We start from the raw sequence: 21,193 nt of genomic DNA, 5'->3' as shown, positions 1-21,193 counted from the left end.
ACCAGGGATCAAACCCACATCTCCTGAGACCACATACTGACCAAAGTCAGGATGGAAAAGTGTGCTTTCCAGCAGGAAGGTAGACAGTGATCTTTGTGAGACACCCCGAGGTGGGCAGCTTGACTGGGTGCCCTTATCCATGTGCCCTCCAGCTCCAAGTCCAGGCTGCCCAGTTGGTGCATGAGACCGAGTCCCTATAAAGCACCGCCCAGCCTCTCTCTCTCGGGGCTTACGAACAGAGAAGGTGGTGCTGGATCCAGGTCATATTTACCTTCCAGATAGTGTCTGTCAATCTCACTGCCTCTTTCTGATGTAGTCTGACTACCTGCGCAAGCTGACCCTGAAGCTCCTTTATTGATACACTCTGGGGGAGCCCCTGAGCTGATCAGTGGGACAAAGGAAGGGGTTTAGTGGATACACTCTGTTCAGCGGAGCCCCCGAGCTGATTGGTGGGACAAAAGAAGGGGTTTAGTGGATACATTCTGTTTGGCGGAGCCCCAGAGCTGATTGGTGGGACAAAGGAAGGGGTTTCGTGGCAGTGAGAACTTGGCCCAAGCTGAAGACACGGGACAGACCCGTGCACGAGGCAGGGGCACAGAGTGACAAGACACCCGCGGGGTGCAGAGAGTGACTCTCAGCAGCCCCCCCAGAGCTCCGCCCGCATCTCTAACCTGGCAGCCGGGTCGGTGAGCAGTGCCATCACCTGGGCTTCGGCCACCACAGCGCCACAAACCAGGCCAAGAGGAGGCAGCCCCACATAGGCGGCTTCTAGATGACTTTCTAGAAGCTGCGGCCATCAGAGCTGGCGATCATGCATGACTGCCTCACACACGGCTTTCTGGACTCACTGCCCAAGTCCATGAGTGTCTCCCTCAGTTACATAATTAATGAGTTCATACTTTCTTGTTAAGAGTTCTTCCTGCCCCATTGGGAGGCCTCTCTTTTTTTCCCCAGAGTCCCCCCACCCAAGATGCTTAGGGTGAGTGGCCTGGGGCTCCTTCACTGAACAGACGCCAGTGCCTCGGAGGAGCTGCACAAGGTCTGCCTGCTACATTTTACATTAAAATACCTACAGGAATCTTCAATAAAACGGTTACTGGTAAAATCCATCTTTTACACCTTTATGTCCAAATGGCAATGACAGAGGAGGCCGAGCTCCTTTATGACATGTTTTTTAGAGATGGAAACACTGTCCTATTAAAAATCTTAGGCATCATTGACATTGAAGCATGATGTGCTGCCCACTGGTCCAGTGGTTAAGAATCCACCTTTGCAATGCAGGGGACACGAGTTCGATCCCTGGTCGGAGAAGATCCCACATGCCACAGGGCATCTAGGCCTGTGTGCCACAGCTACCGAGGCCCGTGCGCCCTAGAACCTGTGCTCTGCAATAGGAGAAGCCCGAGCACCCCAACAAGAGAGTAGCTGGTGCTCACAACCAAAGAAAAGCCTGCGCACAGCAACGAAGACCCAGCACAGCCAAAAATAAAAATAAGCAAACATTAAAAGAAATAAAGCTCTGTGGACAAGTAACTGCTCCTAGGTAGGACGCTGCCACTCTAGTGTTGGAAAAACCAAAACACAAACAGGCGATGGCAGAATCTGCCATCCAGGATCACCACCACCGCCACACAACTGCACATGCTCATACACATCACATACGTGAGAAAGGTTTCACACAACACAGAGATTCCCACCAAACATACATACTTCCCCTTCATCACCGAGTTGCAGAAACCATCCCACTCACCTAAGATTCTGATTAGTCACCAAACACATTGACCTCGTCCTATGCAGTTCGTTTACGTTCCACCGACGCCTTCCCCGGTGGTCCCCATGCCATGGACACGTGTTCATCTCGACAGCACGACCACCTCCCTGTATTATCACTGGGAATCCACACTCCAGCCTTCCCCTACATGGCCTGTGCCACAACGACTACACTGCTCATTTCCTGGACATCTTCAGAGAAAGTGGCATATAAATTACTTTCCACACTAAAGACAACTTCGCTATCTCAATACACAAACAAAAACCAAATCAAACCAAAAAATCAAAAATCTTTCCACATGGTTACTTACTAGGTAACAACAACGCTACTCATTCACCAGGACTCCATTCTGTCTCCCTCCCTGTGACCTCATCTCCCATGACTTCCATTTTGTTCGGGGCAGTTCTGCTACTGCTTCTTTCCAAAGCGGTTTATCGGGTCAGCACCTGTGCCTGCGTACTTGGCATATAAACCCCACATCCTTTCATCGAGGCTGGTATGTCACAGCTGAGGCCGAAGAGTGCTCTCGTTGATGAAAGGACAGGAGGAGGGGCTTGAGAGAAGGACTCCGGGATTTCTGACCCAGAAACTCGATCCTCTGGGCACAGGCTCAGTCTCATATTTACGTGTAATCTGACCCATGCCTGTGCTCCTCTTCAGCACTATTTTTAAGGCGCCCGGCACATTCCAAACCACATATTCCGTATCCTGCTTTCTTAACAGATGGAAGCTCTCAGCAGACTTGCCGGGAGCCTCAGGGAGCAAAGCCCGGGAAGACGCCCGTGCCACATGGGAATCTTGCTGGCAGCCACCGAGAGGAACAGGCAACCAGAGTATTGGCCTTTCTGAAGTCTGCTCGCTTTGTTCTCCTCTGAGCGGTTAACTTTTCTGTAGCTGCATTAGCAGGCTCATGGGTGCTGGCAGGTTGGGACTTTGGCTCTCTCTGGCTGCGGCAGCTCTGAGGGGCTGGGCGAGGATATGGACACACCGTGCCCCCCCGGGGCTCAGCATGTGCAGCCCAAAGGGCAGGCCTCCCACCATGCAGACCTGTGATCTGCTAACACGCTACTGAATAAGAGGCAGCTATTTTCTTTTTCGCCTTGTGACTGCTGCTGCTGCTGCTAAGTTGCTTCAGTCATGTCCGACTCCTAGCGACCCCATGGACTGCAGCCTACGAGGCTCCTCCGTCCATGGGCTTTTCCAAGCAAGAGCACTGGAGTGGGGCGCCATTGCCTTCTTCTTAGTAGTAGTTAAACATACTACTAAGATTTGGTGTCTACCCAAATCTTCCCAAATAAGCACTTAGCTTCTGTCCCCTTTCCCCAAACGTGAAATCTATAACGTAAAACACACAGAAGGCACTTCATAAATGGGACTTGAAGAATCTTCTAAATTTCAGCTTCAGTTCAGAAAGTTGTTTCTTCTTTGAAGCCACCAATCTAAGGTGGCTTCTGTCAACCCCTCCACTAGCACCTCCAAGGAGCCAAGGGCTGAAGGAAATTCACATGTGTTTAAGAGTAGTTAGTGTTTGCAGACAGACCAAGGTCACGTCAAGGGCAACGGAAGAGGAAGTCCAGACACCATTAGCAAAGGGGAGGAAGAGGATAGGATTAGCAGATGCCAACTAGAATACACAGGACGGATGCACAAGAAGGTCATACTGTATAGTTCAATATCCTGTCATAAAGCTTCACAGAAAAGAATATGAAGAAGAATGTATATATGTGTGTAACTGAGTCACTCTGCCAAACAGCAGAAATTAACATTGTAAATCACCTATGCGTCAATTTAAAAACAAAAAAACCCTGCTGGCAGTACACCTCGCCTCAGTCTCAGCCCCATTCTAGACGAAAACGTCTGTTCCGTCTGCCTTCCCCGCAGTTACACGGCGCTCCATGGCATCCGTGCCCTGTGCCGAGTCTTTAACCCAGAGTCACTTCTCTGGCCGGCTGCCCTGCTACTGTGTGTACAATTTCCAGTAGAGCCTCATGGGAAACCAAGTGTTGGCAATGTCTTGCCAGCGAAGTCTTCACTAAAGGGTTCTGAGGGTTCTGCCCCCCAGAACTGTCCACAGTACGATCCTTTAACCCAATTTCACATTCAAAGGCCAAGCTGAGCCCCAGGGTGACATCCATGCCAGGGACACACACGGAGAACCAGACCCTACGTGGGATCAACATGGGGCTCCTCTCATCATGAAAGGAAAAACTATGGAGCTGTCAGAGGGGCCAGAAACCAGAGGGGTGTCATCTTTTAGAAAGTATTTTAAAATTGTGTCTGCATACATGAGTTTTCTCTCCTGTGTGAAATGCCTTGGTGAATAAAAAGTCAGAATGAAGTGTGTCTAACTCCTGAGTAAATCAGTTTCCCCTTCTAGGAAATGATGCTCCTGGACCTTGCCTTTTACAGAGTTGTTTTTTATTTTTTTTACTGTCTCATTAGAAGGTATAAAATTAAAGGAAACCAGACAGACGCTTGAAAGATGAAACATTCCATGGCAAGATAGTGGGCGTAAGGATTAGTCACCCGAGTGATCTGGGTTTGGAAATGGCCCCCAAGGAGATGGAGCGCCTTTTGGAATGTCCAGGCCTGGTGGGGAGTGGTCAGTGGGGGCCAGTCCCTGCTGAATAGGTAGCACTCCTCATGGGAGGGGCGGGGGTGGGGAGAGGACAGGCCAGGCCCGAGGAGGCAGTTCTGGCCCTAGCTCCATCACCAGTCAGCTGGGGTGGGGGAGAATTTGCTGACACTGCCTCGTGCTTTCTTCCCACTTGTAGAATGAGGGGGTCTGTCTGAAGATCCCTTCTGAGCCGTACTGTTTGGTGACCCAAAGTCACCGCACAGCACTAGCTAACTTTGCTACGTGCCCTTTTACGAAGGTTTATTTTCCCACGGCACTGTTTCAGCTAAGCATCTTCCTCTCTCCAGATTCTCTGTGGCTTCTGAAGCTCTGCAGAGCACACATGCCCAGGAGAGTCAGGGGCAGACTTGTTGCTCCTGGGGAACCAGCAGGACCTGGGGGTGCAGGGCAGAGAGTCCTCTGACCTCATCACAGTGAACGGGACACGCTTAGTAGACAGGACACCCCGGACGGTGTATAGAGGGAGGAGGGCACCGGACCACCCAGAGAAAGGGCCTCTGGGGGCAGAGAAGACTGGCAATGTGGCCCGGCCTCTGGCCATGAGTTTTCGTGCCAAAGTAACCTGTGTGCAGGACAGGATGCAGATGGGCTGGTTTTGGCCTTACACGTGCTGTCATTCGATGTAGTCTGATTGGCTAGTTTTTGCCCATTTTTACTGTACATTGACAGTTATAAAATCACACCAGAACAAACAGAACATTGGTATCAGCTACTGGAGCCGTGACACCCCTTCCTGCCAGGTAGTCTTCAACAGCAAGACATATTCCTTCTGGTTCTTGATCACTATTCATACTTCATTACATAGCACCTAGCACTCTTAGGGGACTTTCTCACCTGACTGAGAAGTGAGCTTCTGTTTGCTTCCGGAAGCAAACACCCCGACCTCTCCTAATGCAGAACACGCAGCTCTAACCTTGCGGCAACTTCCTCAACAGGCGGTACCAGAGCCAGACACCCGCCTCAGGGCCACCTACCTTCTGTCCTGGTGGAATTACCTAAAGGGAGGAGCCTTCGCTGACGGGACAACTGTGACCTACAACAGGACCCCCGATCCTCCCCTCGCTCCTGCCCCGGCTGCCACTCATCTGATCTCTCAGTTTGGACTGTGAGATGCATGGGAGGGATTTGTTTTTTTGCTTTTGTTCTTGTTTTACAATTTTAAACAAAATACAAAGGACAAGAGGGTGGGGTGGGGTGGGGTGGGGAAGGTAGACAGGCAGCTGGAAAACTATAGGATGAGGAAAAGCAGTACTATCCACAGTGACTGTGAGATTTGTGGACATGGGTTGCTATGGCAACAGAGACTGCGGAAGAGCCCCCGGGTCAGAAGAGCATCCCTGGGTTCTGCCCTATGTCTGGAGCACCATCCAGAAAAGGAGCAGGTGGGGGCGGGGCAAGACACACAGGCGGGACACTCTTGGTTTTCAGTCCTGCTTTCCTCACTGCCTGACAAGCAGCCACAGAGCCTCATGAATCAGTCTCAGTCGCTTCGCTTCGTTTCCAGGCCCCCTGCCCTCACCGTGTGAATCCCCCAGTTCAGTTGTATGCCATGGATTCTGATTCAGTTAAGTACCCCTCTGATCCCACATGCCCCATATCCCCATCATGTTCCCTAGGGGCCTTGGACCTAGGTGGGAACCGTCACACAAACACACAGCAAAGGAGGAGTGGGAAGGTGAGGGGGACCCCTGCTCACCTCGAGGCTGAAGCAGCTCTGGGCTCCAGGCCGGCAGCTTCCGGCATCCCCGTCGGCTCGGCGGTGCAGCTCCCGTGCGGTGCGGAGATGGAGGTGACCCCGCTCCTCCCCTCGCTCCTGCCCCGGCTGCCACTCCATCTGATCTCTCAGTTTGGACTGTGAGGTGCATGGGAGGGATTTGTTTTTTTTTGCTTTTGTTCTTGTCTTACAATTTTAAACAAAACACAAAGGACAAGAGGGTGAGGTGGGGGAGGGGGGAGGTAGACAGACAGCTGGAAATCTATGGGATGAGGAAAAGCATGACCAGAGAAACCAACGTAAACACAGCGGCGTCAGAGAGAGGAGAGAACAGAGCCAGGAGGAGGAGCAGCAAAACGGCAGGCTGAAAGATCTGAAAGGCAAACAGAGAAACGGGAGAATGCAACACGCTGGTCACGAGGCGCATGCGATGGGGACGCGGGAGCGAGACTCGCCCGCAGTCAGGCATCGGGCACCAAACGCCACAGTCCAGGGCGGTGCACGGAGAGCCGTCTGGGCCACACCACTCGCCGCCCTCGGCTCCGGGATGCTGTCAAAGCCATCCTTCTCTCCACCACGCTCCTTGCCTGCCCCAGTTGTGTCACAGAGGGAGCCGGTGGGCTGGACTGTCCCTGGGGCGGTGAACCCAGGCACGGATGCACCCGCTCCCGGGAGTCTGCTAATTATCCTGACTTCGAAGAGCGCTTGCACTGCGCTTCAAACTCCTCTTTGCTTCTTCATCGAGATGGCTGGTCATTGAGGACGCCAAAAAAAAGGAGAAGGGACAGAATGCGTCCATCCTTGGTGCTGCCAGTGGGTTAGCCTCGTGTCAAGAGGGAGGACCTCTTAGCCAAGAGCAGTGGCGTGGTTAAAAATAAAAGGGAAAGGGGGAAAGAAACAAGGAAACAAAAGAGAGCTAAACCAAACCAAACCAAAAAAAAAAAAAGAGAGAGAGAAACCCAACCAACAGAAAGGCTTTGGTTGAAACTTGAGGCTTTAGTACAATGCAGGTTTGCGATCATAACCAAGCAGCTGTGAGCAAGGTGAGTTGGAGCGCGGCAAGGCCAGCGAGAAGGAGGAGGAGCAGGACGGAGCAGGGAGGCAGAGCCAGGAGCCCCCTTACCTGCAGGTCCGGGCCCAGCTCCTTGCCCAGGTTCCCCACCGGGGAGTCCCGGGATACGGAGGTCACAGAGGACAGGAAGCTGGATGACTCGGTGAGCTGGGGCAGCGGGGACAGGCCCTCCCCCAGTCGCTCCACCTGCTCCAGGAAGGCCTGGAGCTCTTTCCTGAATGCCTTCATCCTGGCGTTGAGGGTCCCCAGCAGCTGGGGCTCCTCCCTGATGCCCTGGCCGCAGGCCCCGGGCGAGGCCTCTCCGCCCGGGAGAGCGGCCTCGGTGTCCGTGATGATGCGCTCCACCGTGCGCTCCAGCCGCTCCGCCTCGTGCCTGATGCTCGCCAGGCGCTCCGAGTCCTCCCGCGCGCGCAGCAGCTCCGCCGGGCACTCGCCGGCCTCCGACGGCCTCCCGCTTCCGAAGCCAGACGTCTTCTCGAAGGTCTCCTCCGAGTCACTCTCGCCGCCAATGGGGCCCTCCCGGCGAGGCTGCACGCGTCCGTCCTCACCGTCGTCGCTCCTTCGGCCCGTGTCGCTGTCAGCATCACTGTCCCGCGGGCTCGGGGCGTGCGGGCCCGGCTGCAGCGTCAGCACCTCCCCGCTCAGCTCGCTTATCGGCAGCCGCACCGCCTGGAGCTCGTCCTGCAGGGGCGCCCCGCCCCCTGCCAGCCAGCCCGGCTCGGGCCGCGGCTCGAACTTGAACTTGCTCAGCTCGTGGGTCAGCTGCCGGTTGTGGTCCTCGATCTCGGAGATGGACCGCCGCAGCAGCTCCGCCTCCTCCTCCACGAACTGCAGGTGCCGGCGCAGCTCAGCCGAGGACTCCAGGGAGTCACCCCCGAAGGGCGAGGTCGGCCCACCGGGCAGGGATTCCCGGCCGCGCAGGTCTTCCATCTCAGCCCTGAGGCCCCGATTCTCCACCTCCAGCTCCACGATCTTCCGGCCCAAGATGCTGGCCTCCTCCTCCACCAGCCTCAGCCGCAGCTTCAGCTCCGCCTCCCGGGTGCTGGGTGGCCCGCCGGCCTCGCCCGTGGGCAGGGGGCTGTCAGCGTCCCCGTAGAGGGCCCTGTACCTCTGCAGCTCCTGCTCCAGCCGGTCCTTCTCGCGCCCCAGCTTGGCCATCTTCCTGAGCATCAGCGAGCCCTCCTCTTTGGCAAACTGGAGCTGGCACCTCAGATCCGCGCTGTCATCCTGCCCAGAGAGAGAGCCCAGACCAGGGTTATTTGAAAATATCACACCTTCCTGTTTTTGACGATTTTCCTCGCACCTCACCCCTCACACACACACACACACCACACATGAAACACCACTCTTCCCGTCAGTGCATGGGGTCCACTGAGAGGGGCCATGACAGACGGGGCAGGCCTGGTCCTTCATGGGGGCACCAAGGCCTGTTTGGGCAAAGGTGCACATGAAAACCATCACCCAGGAGATGAATGGAGAGGAGTGAGCAATGAAGCCCAGCACCGCCACAGTGTGGCGGCCCACCCCACTTCTCTGGGTCCATCCTGACCTGTGAGACACCCCAGACCCCAGGCTTAGCCTGGGACAGGTGGACAGGCCTCTGTGCCAACTTCTACCTGTTGCCACTTACCTCCTCCCTCCACAGTGGGGCCGCCAGCACCTCATAGGTCCTAACGGGATGGGGAGGCCAGGTGACCCCAAATCAGCCTGGCTTTCCACAAATCTGAGAACCTAAGACAAGGCAACCCCCCCACCATCCTCCTCCCCCAGCTCATCCCATGGATGACGTGAGGATGACTCAAGATGATGGGCATGAGGGCCTCTGGATGCTAAGCTGCAGAGTAAGCACCCGGCTCTGGCGGTTAGTATGAGATGGATACTGTAAACTTAAGGCCCGGATGACTCACACCCTCTCTCCATGCAAACTCGACTTCAGCACGTTTTAGTGGCTATGACAGCAGGAAATTAATCCCAGAAACCCAAGGCAAGGTGTTAAGCGGTTTAAAATCTAAAAAGTAGGGCTCCTCAGGTACCCAGAGGACTCTGGAGGGTCACGGGAGCAGGCTGTCTGCTAAAACCCCACACTGCTCGACCAAGGTCCAGAAGGCCCTTTCAGGACCAACTAGAGAGTGACCCTTGCCTTCCCCATGCGGTCTCCACACCTTGGAACTGCATCAATTCTGGATCTAGGCTCATGCTACAGCTTCATAAATGACACTTGGGTGGCTGGCAACAGTGACCAGTGTCATGACTCATTTCTCTGTGATTGGTCATCAAGTTCCAAAAGATTCCTGGGAACCCAGACTTAGACAAAGTCTCCCTCCTTATTTGGTGGTCACATCCCATCACCAGGGAGGAAGAGTCATCAAACCAGCAAATCAACCCTGGGGGTGGGGGGAGCTCCTCCAGCTGGTCACTTGTGCAGACGGGTCAGCAAGAGAACATGGTTCATTCTCCACCGGTTCCTGCTGCACACTCACCACTAGGCAGAAAGACCTCCCTGGGAGCCCCTACCTTGCCTCCTCTCACCACTAGACCTGAAGCCAACTTTCTGCTTTGTCTGAAACTCAATGAATTTGGGGGAAAGGAGCAAGTAACTTTTTTTCTTCCTCTTTGCATATCAGGAGTGATATATAAATGTCACTGGGAGGAGGGCACAGTCTTCATGATCTAGAACTTCTCACATTAAGGGTCTGGTTTGGTTTTGGTTAGGCTGAACACCAAAGAATTGATGCTTTTGAAGTGTGGTGCTGGAGAAGACTCTTAAGAGTCTCTTGGACTGCAGGGAGATCAAACCAATCAATCCTAAAGGAAATCAAATTTGAATATTCATTGGAAGGACTGATGTTGAAGCTGAAGCTCCAATATTTTGGCCACCTGATGCGAAGGGCTGACTCATTGGAAAAGACTCTGATGCTGGGAAAGATTGAAGACAGGAGGAAAAGGGGCCACAGAGGATGAAATGGTTGGATGGCATCACCGACTCAATGGACGTAAGTTTGAGCAAATTCCAGGAGATGGTAAGGGACAGGGAAGCCTGGTGTGCTGCAATCCATGGGGTCGCAGAGAGTCAGACACAATTTAGCGACTGAACAACAACAAAGGTGGACGTAACGAGGGGTCTGCGACAACTGGAAGTAAAGCTGACTGGCCACACAATGGAGCAAGATAGGTTACCATCACTGCTGGGGTAACGATGTACAGGGCCTACACAGAATACATGGGCCATAAAACACATACAGTATTTAATCCTAACTTAACACTAAGGGGAAAAGCCTACTTATTTGTTATTCATTCCTTCAGGAAATACTGAAGACATATTGTGTACCAGAAATTGGCATGTTAAACAACCCAGGTTCTTAGAACTTTCGAAAGCAGATCAAAAGCATCTTTTTAAATTTTTTGATATAGATTTATAAGAAATCTATGTGTCCAAATATAGAGAGGTCTTTGTTGTCACAAGAAGGGGTTTGAATAAACTAAAACAGGTGTCAGTGGAGACAGAGTCAGTACTTTGTAAATGAATCACTTCAGGGGTGACAAGCCCAGGAGAGAAAGATGTTTAGCCCCATCGTGAACCTGGTAGCTAGTGCTTGTCCTGAGTCTAGAATCACCTACACCATCCTGTCTCCAACTTAAGCACAGAAGTTCACTTCAGTGCTGGGGACAGCCGTGGAGACAGTGGAGGGGAATGTCACCTGTCCCAGGGGAATTCCACCTTCAGCCCGGGACTCAAGCCTGGGCAGAGTCCCAGGCGGGACCAGTGTCCTGACCCACCCTCCCTGGAATCTCACGACTGGTGAGCCCTTGAGATGGTGGCGGCCGAGCGGCAGAGCCCCCTGCACAGTTCAGGACGCTTCTATCTCAAACCAGGGTCAGGGCATCTCAGGCTGTCTCTCCTGAGGGTTGTTCCCCCCAGAAGTTGAGCTGAACTGTTGGAGGATGCATATGGAGTCTGGTGTTCCTCAGGGCTCTGTGCTCAGATAGAAGCACTTATCTGCACCCCCCTACATGGTACAAAACCCCAGCAATCCCTCAAATCGCCTTGACTTCTGGAAACCTTACACTGTTCCCCCCCCGCCCGCCATTCCCCACAAATCTGATTCTAAATCAGAACCATCTTCCTCCCCTGTCTCCTCGAACTTAAACCCAGGCCGGGTAAAAAAGCAGGATTCTACGACATACCCTAGTAAGCGTCCGATTCATAGATTACCTGAGGATTGACCAAATATCCAAAAAGGCTCCAGCTCCTTAAGGAAAGAAACTACCCCCACACCAGGAATTCTAACATATGATGAAAGCATGCTTTGTTTCTACGCAACACCCATGCACAGCCAGCCCTGCCACCAGGACTAATGCAAGTTTTGATTAAAAAAAAAAAAAAAAGGCCGTCTTTGAAACCGAGGTAGTGTGTGGTCAACTTAATTGCTCAGTGGGGGCAGCCGAAGCCGGCATGAAGGTAAGGGGAGGCTGGGGGGAGCCAGGCTCGGCCTGTTCTGGGGCAGGAGGCCAACTTCTTCTGATACGATGGGGGAATCACAGCCTCAGCTGTAGCAGCACAGGCTGGACACCCATCTTATCTGGTAACTGAAGACTTTCTAGAACTCTGCCAAGACTCCCCGGGAGGGGCAAGGCCGACCTCGAGCTCTGGTTTCAGGAGACGGTCCGACAGCTCCAGGAAGGAGCATGAAGCAGATCCAGTAGCCGGCCCACGTGACTCTCTGTGGTCTGGCAGAGAAGCCCAGCACGGCCCGGGGTGGGGGAGGACGCACACAGGACCACCACCGCCGCCACCAGCGGAAAGGCCTTGACAAGCAACAGAAATATAACGCTGCGGGTGTATATTGTCTGGCTTGCAAGTCTGCCTCTGGCCAGCACCCCAGCGCCGCCGACCACTGCTCGAGCTCCTACCTTGCACCGGGGCGGCAGTTTCCTCTGAGCTTTGGCTGTAGACCTGCAGTTCCCAAGGTGCTCGGCTCCTCCGTTCTGCCAGACAGAAACTCCCCGCTCAATGACCCCACTCTCAGGTCTCCCCCTCCTGCTCCCAGCCTCACTGACCCCCGGTGAGTGCACTGCACTAGTCACCCCACGATATGCAAAGATGACGCTTTTAAAGAACAACTCTTCCCCGGTCAGAAGCCAGAAGTTGAAACAGTCTTGAAGGCCAGGGGCCGAAGCGCCCAGCATCTGGGGACAACAGGCTTTAACGTCCCCATTATTAGCAGTTCCAAAGTGAGATTTGGGCAGCAGAGACACGGAAGAAAACAGCTAAGCCTTGCCGTTTCTCCGGCTCACCAGGCCTGCTGCTGCTGCTGCTAAGTCACTTCAGTCGTGTCCGACTCTGTGTGACCCCATAGACCGCAGACCACCAGGATCACCCGTCCCTGGGATTCTCCAGGCAAGAACACTGGAGTGGGTTGCCATTTCCTTCTCCCTGGCCCTCCATGAAAGCTGCTGTGGGGATGGGGGCTTCAGGGAGAGCAGAGACCCAAGGGAATGGGGAGGGGGGATTCACAGAGGGGTGGGCACTGGGCCTCGTAGTTTCCTGGACTCTCCGTGGTGTCTCTCTCATCACTCTGTGCTCTGGGGTCTCCAGGGAGCAGACACCCCAAAGAGGCCTTGTTCTTTCCAAAATCTAATAGTAGTAGCAATTTAGAAAACAAAGAAAGAAATGCAGTGTGTTCAGAAAAGAAGTTCTGAAGGACACAATGCATTGTGCGCAGAGGGCCCCACTCTGACCACCTTGCAGAGAACACCTTGCTTTCGATTAGGGCAATTTAAGATACTATTCAGCTTGTGCATTAAAAAAAAAACTCCAACCCTCAAAACGATGCTTTCTGGACAACCCGACGTGACGGCAGCTGTGCTATCTCACTCTTTTACTGTGTGACTGACTTGGACGGCCAGAATGCCCGTCACCATCTGAGAACACAGCAGAGCCCCGAACGGCACCGATTATGCTGCCCAGGAAGTCGGTCTGTTCCCCTCCTTCTTGAGGAAACCACCAGCCGACCAGTGAAAGAAACAAAAGGGAAGAGCTCTTGGTTTGGGAAGACAATTCACCCATGGAGGCTCTGGGTGAGCTCAGATGACTGCACAGGTGGTGATTCTTTGGCGACCTTCAAGGTGATGCTCACACTTTTCAAGAAAACTCAAAATGAGGAGACATCACATGAGAATGAGATGCTGCTTACCTGGGTGAAGGCTTTCTTCTCTTTGTACGCTTCCCGGCTGCCTCTTCTCTTCAAGGAACTCTGAAACAGAGCCAGGCGACATTCTGTTACAAAGTGGGGGGGTCACATGTAGGAACCGGCTCAAGGCAGCATGTCCCCTCGCCCCCGGGAGGGGACACACACACAGTGGAAGGAGGCTCTTTTATCACTGGAATCACAAAACAAAGTAGAGCTTGGGAGGTGTTTGCCTCCTGAGAGGCTTCAAGTCCTGATTATTGAACTTGGGGTTTTCCCCAATCGTTCAGTTTCATAAACAGGGACGCCAGGATCATTGTGACTGAGGAGGGGGGACGGGAAGAGGGTAGGAAGCGTTGGAAAACACATACGTAATGTTCTGAGGGTGATTTCTCCTCTGAATTATGTTTTGTTTGGGCTAATATCAAAACTAATTGCTGGCCTCACCTGGTGGTCCAGCGGTTAAGAATCACCTGCCAACGAAAGGGACATGGGTTCAATTCCTGGTCTAAGAAGATCGCACAGGCCGTGGGGCAGCTAAGCCTGTGTACCACAACTACTGAGCCCGCGCTCCAGAGCCTGTGCTCTGAAACCAGACAAGCCACAGCAACAAGACGACTGTGCGCCACAACTAGAGAGGAGCCCCCACTTACTCAACTAGAGAAAGCCCTCAGGCAGCAATGAAGACCCAGCAGTGCCAAAAATAAATTCAATTAAAAAAAATAATTGCTGTTTCCTGGGCCCCTGTGGGTAAGCGGTGAGACAGAAAGTGGTCGGAAGGGAGAGACGGTGGTCCTGGTTTATGGAGAATCCAGGTCGCAATATTCCCCACGAAGCCACTGCAATTCCTGATTAAACCTCCCTCTTAGAGGTCTTAGCAAGCTCATCATGTATTCATATGGGAAGTAGCTAGTTTTACACCCATCACAGAGCACCTTGGCCTGCTGTGGGCAAGAAGTATGTCTGAAAGACAAGCATATGTATCAATCAAAGGGCCAAGGAGTGTCTGAGACGGAGGGGCAGGAAGCCAAGGCAGTCCCCCCTTGGGCAAAGGGAGGAGACAGAACGGCTGGAAGGAGAGGGAAGAGCTCTGAGGGGACGACAAAGGAGCTGAGAGGATGGACATCGTCACAGCACATTTCAGAAGAAAGCAGTCTGGAGAGTTCAGACCGGCATCATTCAGACCTTAGGGAGCCTGTGGCGGAAAGGATTCCCCCACAGCTGCTGCCTTCCCTCTGCAGCTCCCCCTAAAAGAAGGGACAAATCCCCTCCTCCAGGGGAGCTCATGGGGTAGGGGGAAAGCGTGGCAGTGCCCTCTGGGCTTCGAGCCTCTGCCGCACCTCTCACTCTACCTGGCCTGGGGAGGAGGCTCTTCTGCAGGCCGCCTCCATCATGTCGGATCTAAAGTTAATTCACTCAGTTCTGTGTACATTTTGGTGTCTTGGTGTCACATTAGATCATGCCATGTATTGGATGAATCTCGGGGTTAAGAAACAACTAAAACTCTAGCTGCCCTGAGCCTCCTGGAGGCTGGTGGCCTGGTGAAAAGGTAACTGAGAGAAGAGATGAGAAGTTAGAGTTGGTGTGGGTGGGGAGCGGGTGGGGAGCAGGGTGGAAGCTGGTCCCAGAACCCCAGCTGCAGTAGCTCCTCCACTGACCTGCCTGGTTGGGGGTGGGGAGTCTTCTCCCTTGTCCTGCCCTGAACACAACTGCCCAGTCCTGTGATCATTCCAGTGAACCAGGGAAGAGGCAGGGGGTTGTGGGAACCCTGACACAGATCCTAGTCACAGTGGCAACTACAATGAGAAACACCGCAAGGACTGAAATTAACCAGCAGCAAAGAAACTATAAAATTTTGGTTGGTGATGGACACAGATGAACGCTGGGTGTTGCTTGATGGGAAAATCCTATGTTATAAACATGTCACATTTTTCCCAAATCATTTTATAAGACTCTTTAGCCAAATTCCTCTCTCTCTCTCTCTCTCTATATATATATATATACTGTACCATCATCATTGCACTCGTGTCTGACTCTTTGGGGCCCCACAGACTGTAGCTTACCAGGCTCCTCTGCCCATGGGACAGTGTAACATATACACACATAAAAAGTATTTGTGTGTGTGACAATATACACACACATATATATATACACATACACAAACACAAGTACTTTTTTTGTATTTGTAAGGGAGACGAGGATGACGGACTTAAAAGATTCAAAAATTCAGCTAAAACAGAGATAGGCAAACTAAGGCCATCAGGACCAATCAACCCACAGCCTATTTTGTGACTAAGTTTTACTGGAGCACAGCCTCATCTATGGATTAGGAAGAAAAAAAACCAAAACAGATCCACACTATGTATTTTTAAAAATTTCAGATGAATTAAAAATCTAGATGTAGAAGACATGCACACAAAATCTCAGAAAGAGAGAGATGAATTTCTATTTGTTTTGGGGGCATGGACTTTATAAACACAAGAAATGAAAGCTGAAACATCCAAGGAAAGATGAGTGGATTTGTAAGATTAAAAATTTTTATATTATCAAAATAAAACACTTAATAGTATTAAAAAGCAAATGGTAAAATGGGGAAAAAAGGATTTTTTGAACACAAGACAGACAAAAGAACAATATTTGGCAAGCAATAGGGAAAGGAAAACCATCTTAATAAGAAAATAAACAAACGGCCAATAAACATGATGACTAGTAATTAAAGCAACAAGGTATAGTTTCTCCCTTAAGAGATTTATGAACCAAAAGAAGTATGACGCCCAGTGTTAGCAAGTGTCCCCAGACCAGCCCCCCACACGGATCAGCACGAGTGGACTTCCAGTGGGCAGTGCAGCCTGACCAGTGCATATATGTGACCCAGGAATCCCACCTCTGGCAATGTGTCCTAAAGAAAAACACTGATCCTTGTGTGAAGATTTATGAATGAACCAAGAACGCTCATCACAGTACCTCTCATAATAGTAAATGAACACTGTGCAGGTTATTAAAATGATGTTTCTGAAGAACACTTAAAGATTCAGGAAATATACTAAGAGGAAAATGCCGACTACAAATAGCATGTATTTTGTGACTTCAACTTATATCTATAAATTATAAGTATGCATATGTATTTCATACGTATGTGATAAAAGTCAACTAGAAAAAAGGTTTATCAAAATGTGAACAGTGATCCCCTTTGGATGATAGAATTACAAGTGATTCTAATTTTTTGCATGGCTTTTCAAAGTCTCCAAATTTATCGGCAGCGAATACTGTTTCCTTTGCAGTTAAAAAAACAGGAAATGAAATTCTGTCCACTACAGCGGAAGTCACTCAGTCGTGTCCGACTCTTTGCGACCCCATGGACTGTAGCCCATCAGGCTCCTCCATCCATGGGATTCTCCAGGCAAGAGTACTGGAGTGGGTTGCCATTTCCTTCCCCAGGGGGATGTTCCCAACCCAGGGATTGAACCTGGGTCTCTCGCATTGTCGGCAGACGCTTTACCGTCTGAGCCACCAAAACCTCACTATTTACCATTAAAAATTATGACTCTCCTTGAATGGAATGATCAACACTTAAATCACTATGCTAAATGGTAAAGGTGAACACTCCTCTCTGAAATGAAAATCTTTTACAAAGCAATACCAAAAGCATAAGACAACTTCCAGTTACTACCGAAGACTGAAAGAATAATTCACCACCTGATTAAAGTACACATGCTGAAGATACAAACACTAGTTGAAGTATAGTCTTAAATATACATGCAAAAACCTAACTAATTTGCATACAGTGTTGAAAAAGGGCTTTCTACATTCAGTTATGTCTGGTAAGTAAGCCTTGTTTTAAGACATGGGTTTTGTAAATATGGTTATTATTGAGGTCTCCATCTCTTTGGGAAATAAAGGATCAACATATTTCTTAGGATAAACATATAAAGGATCCACATATCAACATATTTTCCTCCACTAAAGAGGTCAGAGGAAAGAGGCCATCACTGAATCACAGGTGTCTGTGTGGGATGACAATGGCCTCACCAGAAGTTATCAGCCAGGTTTGGGGTCTCTTTTCACAAGGTGATGCTGCTTTTATTAGTTTGGTCCTTGAGGTATAACTGGTACACATATGGTTGGTGAAAGAGACCAGGAAGCCCTCTGAGAGTTAGGGGGACTGGCCAGGCACCCCACAGCACTGCAGACATGTGCTAAGCTGTCATGAGTCCCAGACTAGGGTACAGGTCCCTTTGCACTCACATCTCAAGTCTTGCCCAGGTAGGGCTCCATGCTCTGGGTGTGCTGGTGGGGACCCAGGGTGCAGGAGGAGGGGTATGAGCATCATGGCCAGCTCACCCCTCCAGATGACTCAGATCCAGTGGAGAGTCTTTCAACAAATAAGGAAAGGGGTGAATGCTGACTGTCGAATGAACAGAACCCAGAAGGGTGACTCCCCTGTGATTCAGTCCACTCTTCCTTTTTAGCCTGGCCAACTGCCATCAGACCAACTCTAAAATTCCTATTGAGAAGGAAAAAAAATTGAGTTTGGATCCAAATTGAATCCATCTATGGCTGATACATTTGCTGAGTATTCAGTCAGTTCAGATCAGTTGCTCAGCTGTGTCCAACTCTTTGCAACCCCACTGATGGCATCACACCAGTCTTCTCTGTCCATCACCAATTCCCGGAGCTTGCTCAAACTCATGTCCAGTGAATTGGTGATGCCATTCTACCATCTTATCCTCTGTTGTCCCCTTCTCCTCCTGCCTTCAATCTTTCCCAGCATCAGGGTCTTTTCCAGTGAGTCAGCTCTTTGCATCAGGTGCTGAAGTACTGGAGCTTCAGCATCAGTCTTTCCAGTGAATATTCAGCATTGATTTCCTTTACGATTGACTGGTTTGATTTCCTTGCTGTCCAAGGGACTCTCAAGAGTCTTTTCCAACACCACAGTCCAAAAGCATCAATTTTTCAGCCCTCAGCTTTCCTTATGGTCCAACTCTCACATCCGTACATAATTACTGGAAAAATCATAGCTTTGACCAGACAGACCTTTGTTGGCAAAGTAATATCTCTGCTTTTTAATATGCTGTCTAGGTTTGTCAAAGCTTTTCTTCCAAGGAGCAAGAGTCTTTTAATTTCATGGCTGTAGTCACCATCTGCAACGATTTTGGAGCCCAAGAAAATAAAGTCTGTCACTGTTTCCACTGTCTCCCCATCTATTTGCCATGAAGTGATGGGACCGGATGCCATGATCTTTGTTTTCTGAATGTTGAGTTTTAAGCCATTTGTTTTACTTGCTGAGTATTGGATATGATTAAATAAACATGAAGTCAGGCAATTATTTGGACTTGCGTGTCAATTCTTAACATTTTAAGTAAGACAGTTTCTTTCCAGTGATTTCAGAAAAACTATCAAGCTCTCAATTGCAACAACATTTCAGATACAGACTTTGGGCTTAAATTTTATATTGCGAATAAAAGGCAGCAAATGAAATTTAGGATGCTGTAGATTATGAGTCAGCATGGGAGAGAGTATGGATGGAGGCAGAGGAGTGTCAGAATTCTTAAAGATTCTTGCTGTGTGCTTAGTCGCTCAGTCGTGTCTGACTCTTTGCAGCCCCACGGACTGTCATGTAACAGGCTCCTCTGTCAATGGGGATTCTCTAGGCAAGAATACTGGAGTATTCTTGGAGGCTGCCATGCCCTCCTCCAAAGGATCTTCCCAACCCAGGGATCTAACCCAGGTCTGCCACACTGCAGGAGGATTCTTCACCAGCTGAGCCACCAGGGAAGCCCAAGAATACTGGAGTGGATAGCCTATCCCTTCTTCAGGGGATCTTCCCAACCCAGGAATTGAATTGGGGTCTCCTGCATTGCAGATGGATTCTTTACCAGCTGAGCTATCAGAGAAGCCCATACAAATTCTTATTATTTTGCAAGTTGTTTGGATTTTGAGTGCTGATTTGCAGCACACAGCTGTACCATCAGAGCAAGAAAATGAAGGTGCCTGGGCCTTCTTCCTTTTAGGAGGACGTTATTAACACCTTTTTACCTGTATTACCATTCTCACTATGTTATGAGACATGAAGGATGGGAATTACCACCTTCTCCTTCAGGCAGAAGCACCAGGTCCCAGCTGGGAGACACCTCCTTCCCTTTCATTCTCTCCTCTAACCCCTAAACATCTCCCAGGGAGACTGGTCCTTCACTCTGAAGTCAGCAGTACCACAGATATGCTGCCGGGTCCACCACAAGAAAAAACCCCCCAGGATCTGGTGGGAAATGCTGCAAGGCCACAGTGGCAAGGCCACCTTTCTTCTCGCCTACTTGGGAGGACAGTGACGAGATTAACAACTGCCATTTATTGGATGTTTACTCGTGCCAGGCAGGATGCTCAACTTTCTTGTCACATGTAACCTACTGTATTTCTCTCGGGAGCCCGGAGAATCACAATGTATATATATATGACACACTCTTATCATTGGTTAACAGACAAGAAAACACTGAAGTCAGGTCATGTTTCAAGGTCCCCCAAACTCGGAAGTGGGGCACCCCCTTGACCTGCACTCTTAAGCCCTCAGACCCCAATCTCCCCATTTGGGCTTGTTTTCTTTAAGTTTCTGACCTCAAATTGCTGGGGTCATTATCTGAAGAGCTCTCTCCTTCCTTTAGCCAAAGAGCACAAAGACTATTACAGGAATGGTGGCAAGCTGCTCAGCTCACGAGGCACCTCAAGGCAGGGAAATATTTCTTGGCACTCTGATGCCTTCTGAAGGATCTGAGACTGCAGAAGGCAAAAGTCCTTATTTGGAAAAGACAGAAAACCATTATCAGAGGACAAAATACCACAAAGGAAATGAAGAGAAGAGCAGGAAAGTTATATTGGGACACTTTGGCGGAAGAAAGGTACAGCCATGGAAGTCAGAGCTGCCTGGGAACCCAGACAGCCAGGCACAGAGTGTGAAGCCAGGGGGCACTGTCCAGCCCAGCACTGCACTGCCCAGGGCCCCGAGGCCCACCCCGGACAGAGAGGGACTGCCAGCACACCCAGCCTAGCAGACGCCACTTTCTCCTGCGAGAAGAAAGAGCACAATGATGAAAATGACAGGTCACTGCACAGGCACATCTGGGGACTTGGACACATCCGTGCTCTGTAACAGGGCTGGTGGATTCATTTTAAACCTTAGAGACACATGTCTGCAGGCCCAGTAATCAGAAAATTGCTGGCTAAAACATGTCCCAATACTGTGCTCTCAGTCGGACATCACAAAATGAACTAAGGAGGTTAAACTGCAGGTTATTAATAAGCAAAAAGAAACACGGAAAATCATGATCATTGCAAGCCCAAAATGACTACTGCAGCAAAAAGTGTCTGTTTCCCAAACTGTAGAAATCCTACCTCTCAAAGTGCGCAAACACACACAGGCACTCAGTCATACCACCAAGCATCATATGAAATACTGCACTGGAATCCACATTTCAGAAGCTTCTATTGACTCACTTAGCAGGTAATCAATAGGGCCCTTGGGCATTCATGAAAGCTGAAAATCTGTAGAAATGCATGCCATTTGCCAGTCAGAACTGAAGATAAAGTTTGTGTCTTTTAAAAAATACTCTGTTCCTGGCTCCCACTCGTCTACTGGGAAGAAATATATCCATCCATCCTTTAAGAGAAGCAAATTATTTCCTATTCTGATGAAATAATACAAAAGAGTTGGCTTCCCAGGTGCTGCAGTGGTAAAGAATCCGCCTGCCAGTGCAGGAGATGCAAGAGACATGGGTTGGATCTCTGGGTTGGAAAGATCCCCTGGAGTAGGAAATGGCAA

At 50.5% G+C, this 21,193-nt stretch overlaps 1 protein-coding gene across 5 annotated transcripts in view; it reads right to left on the bottom strand.

Moving 5' to 3' along the window:
- Nucleotides 1-21,193, bottom strand: part of MTCL1 (microtubule crosslinking factor 1) — a 113,508-nt gene that overhangs the window by 32,189 nt on the left and 60,126 nt on the right. For 2 of the 5 annotated variants that reach the window (XM_059881043.1, XM_024984415.2), the window contains exons 4-7: nt 13,390-13,449; nt 12,107-12,181; nt 7,247-8,422; nt 6,106-6,261 (exon numbers count right to left, since the gene is read on the bottom strand). In XM_059881043.1, coding sequence (XP_059737026.1) covers nt 6,106-6,261; nt 7,247-8,422; nt 12,107-12,181; nt 13,390-13,449 — 1,467 coding nt within the window. Of the gene's footprint in view, nt 1-271; nt 377-6,060; nt 6,262-7,246; nt 8,423-12,106; nt 12,182-13,389; nt 13,450-21,193 lie in introns of all 5 variants that reach the window. The other 3 variants (XM_010818953.4, XM_005224298.5, XM_059881044.1) reach the window with 2 other exon arrangements.

Source organism: Bos taurus, chromosome 24 (genome assembly GCF_002263795.3).
Source record: "Bos taurus isolate L1 Dominette 01449 registration number 42190680 breed Hereford chromosome 24, ARS-UCD2.0, whole genome shotgun sequence".
Lineage (NCBI taxonomy): Eukaryota > Metazoa > Chordata > Mammalia > Artiodactyla > Bovidae > Bos > Bos taurus.
The sequence above is the reverse complement of the archived record's forward strand: the minus strand, read 5'-3'. Positions and strand labels throughout refer to the sequence as shown.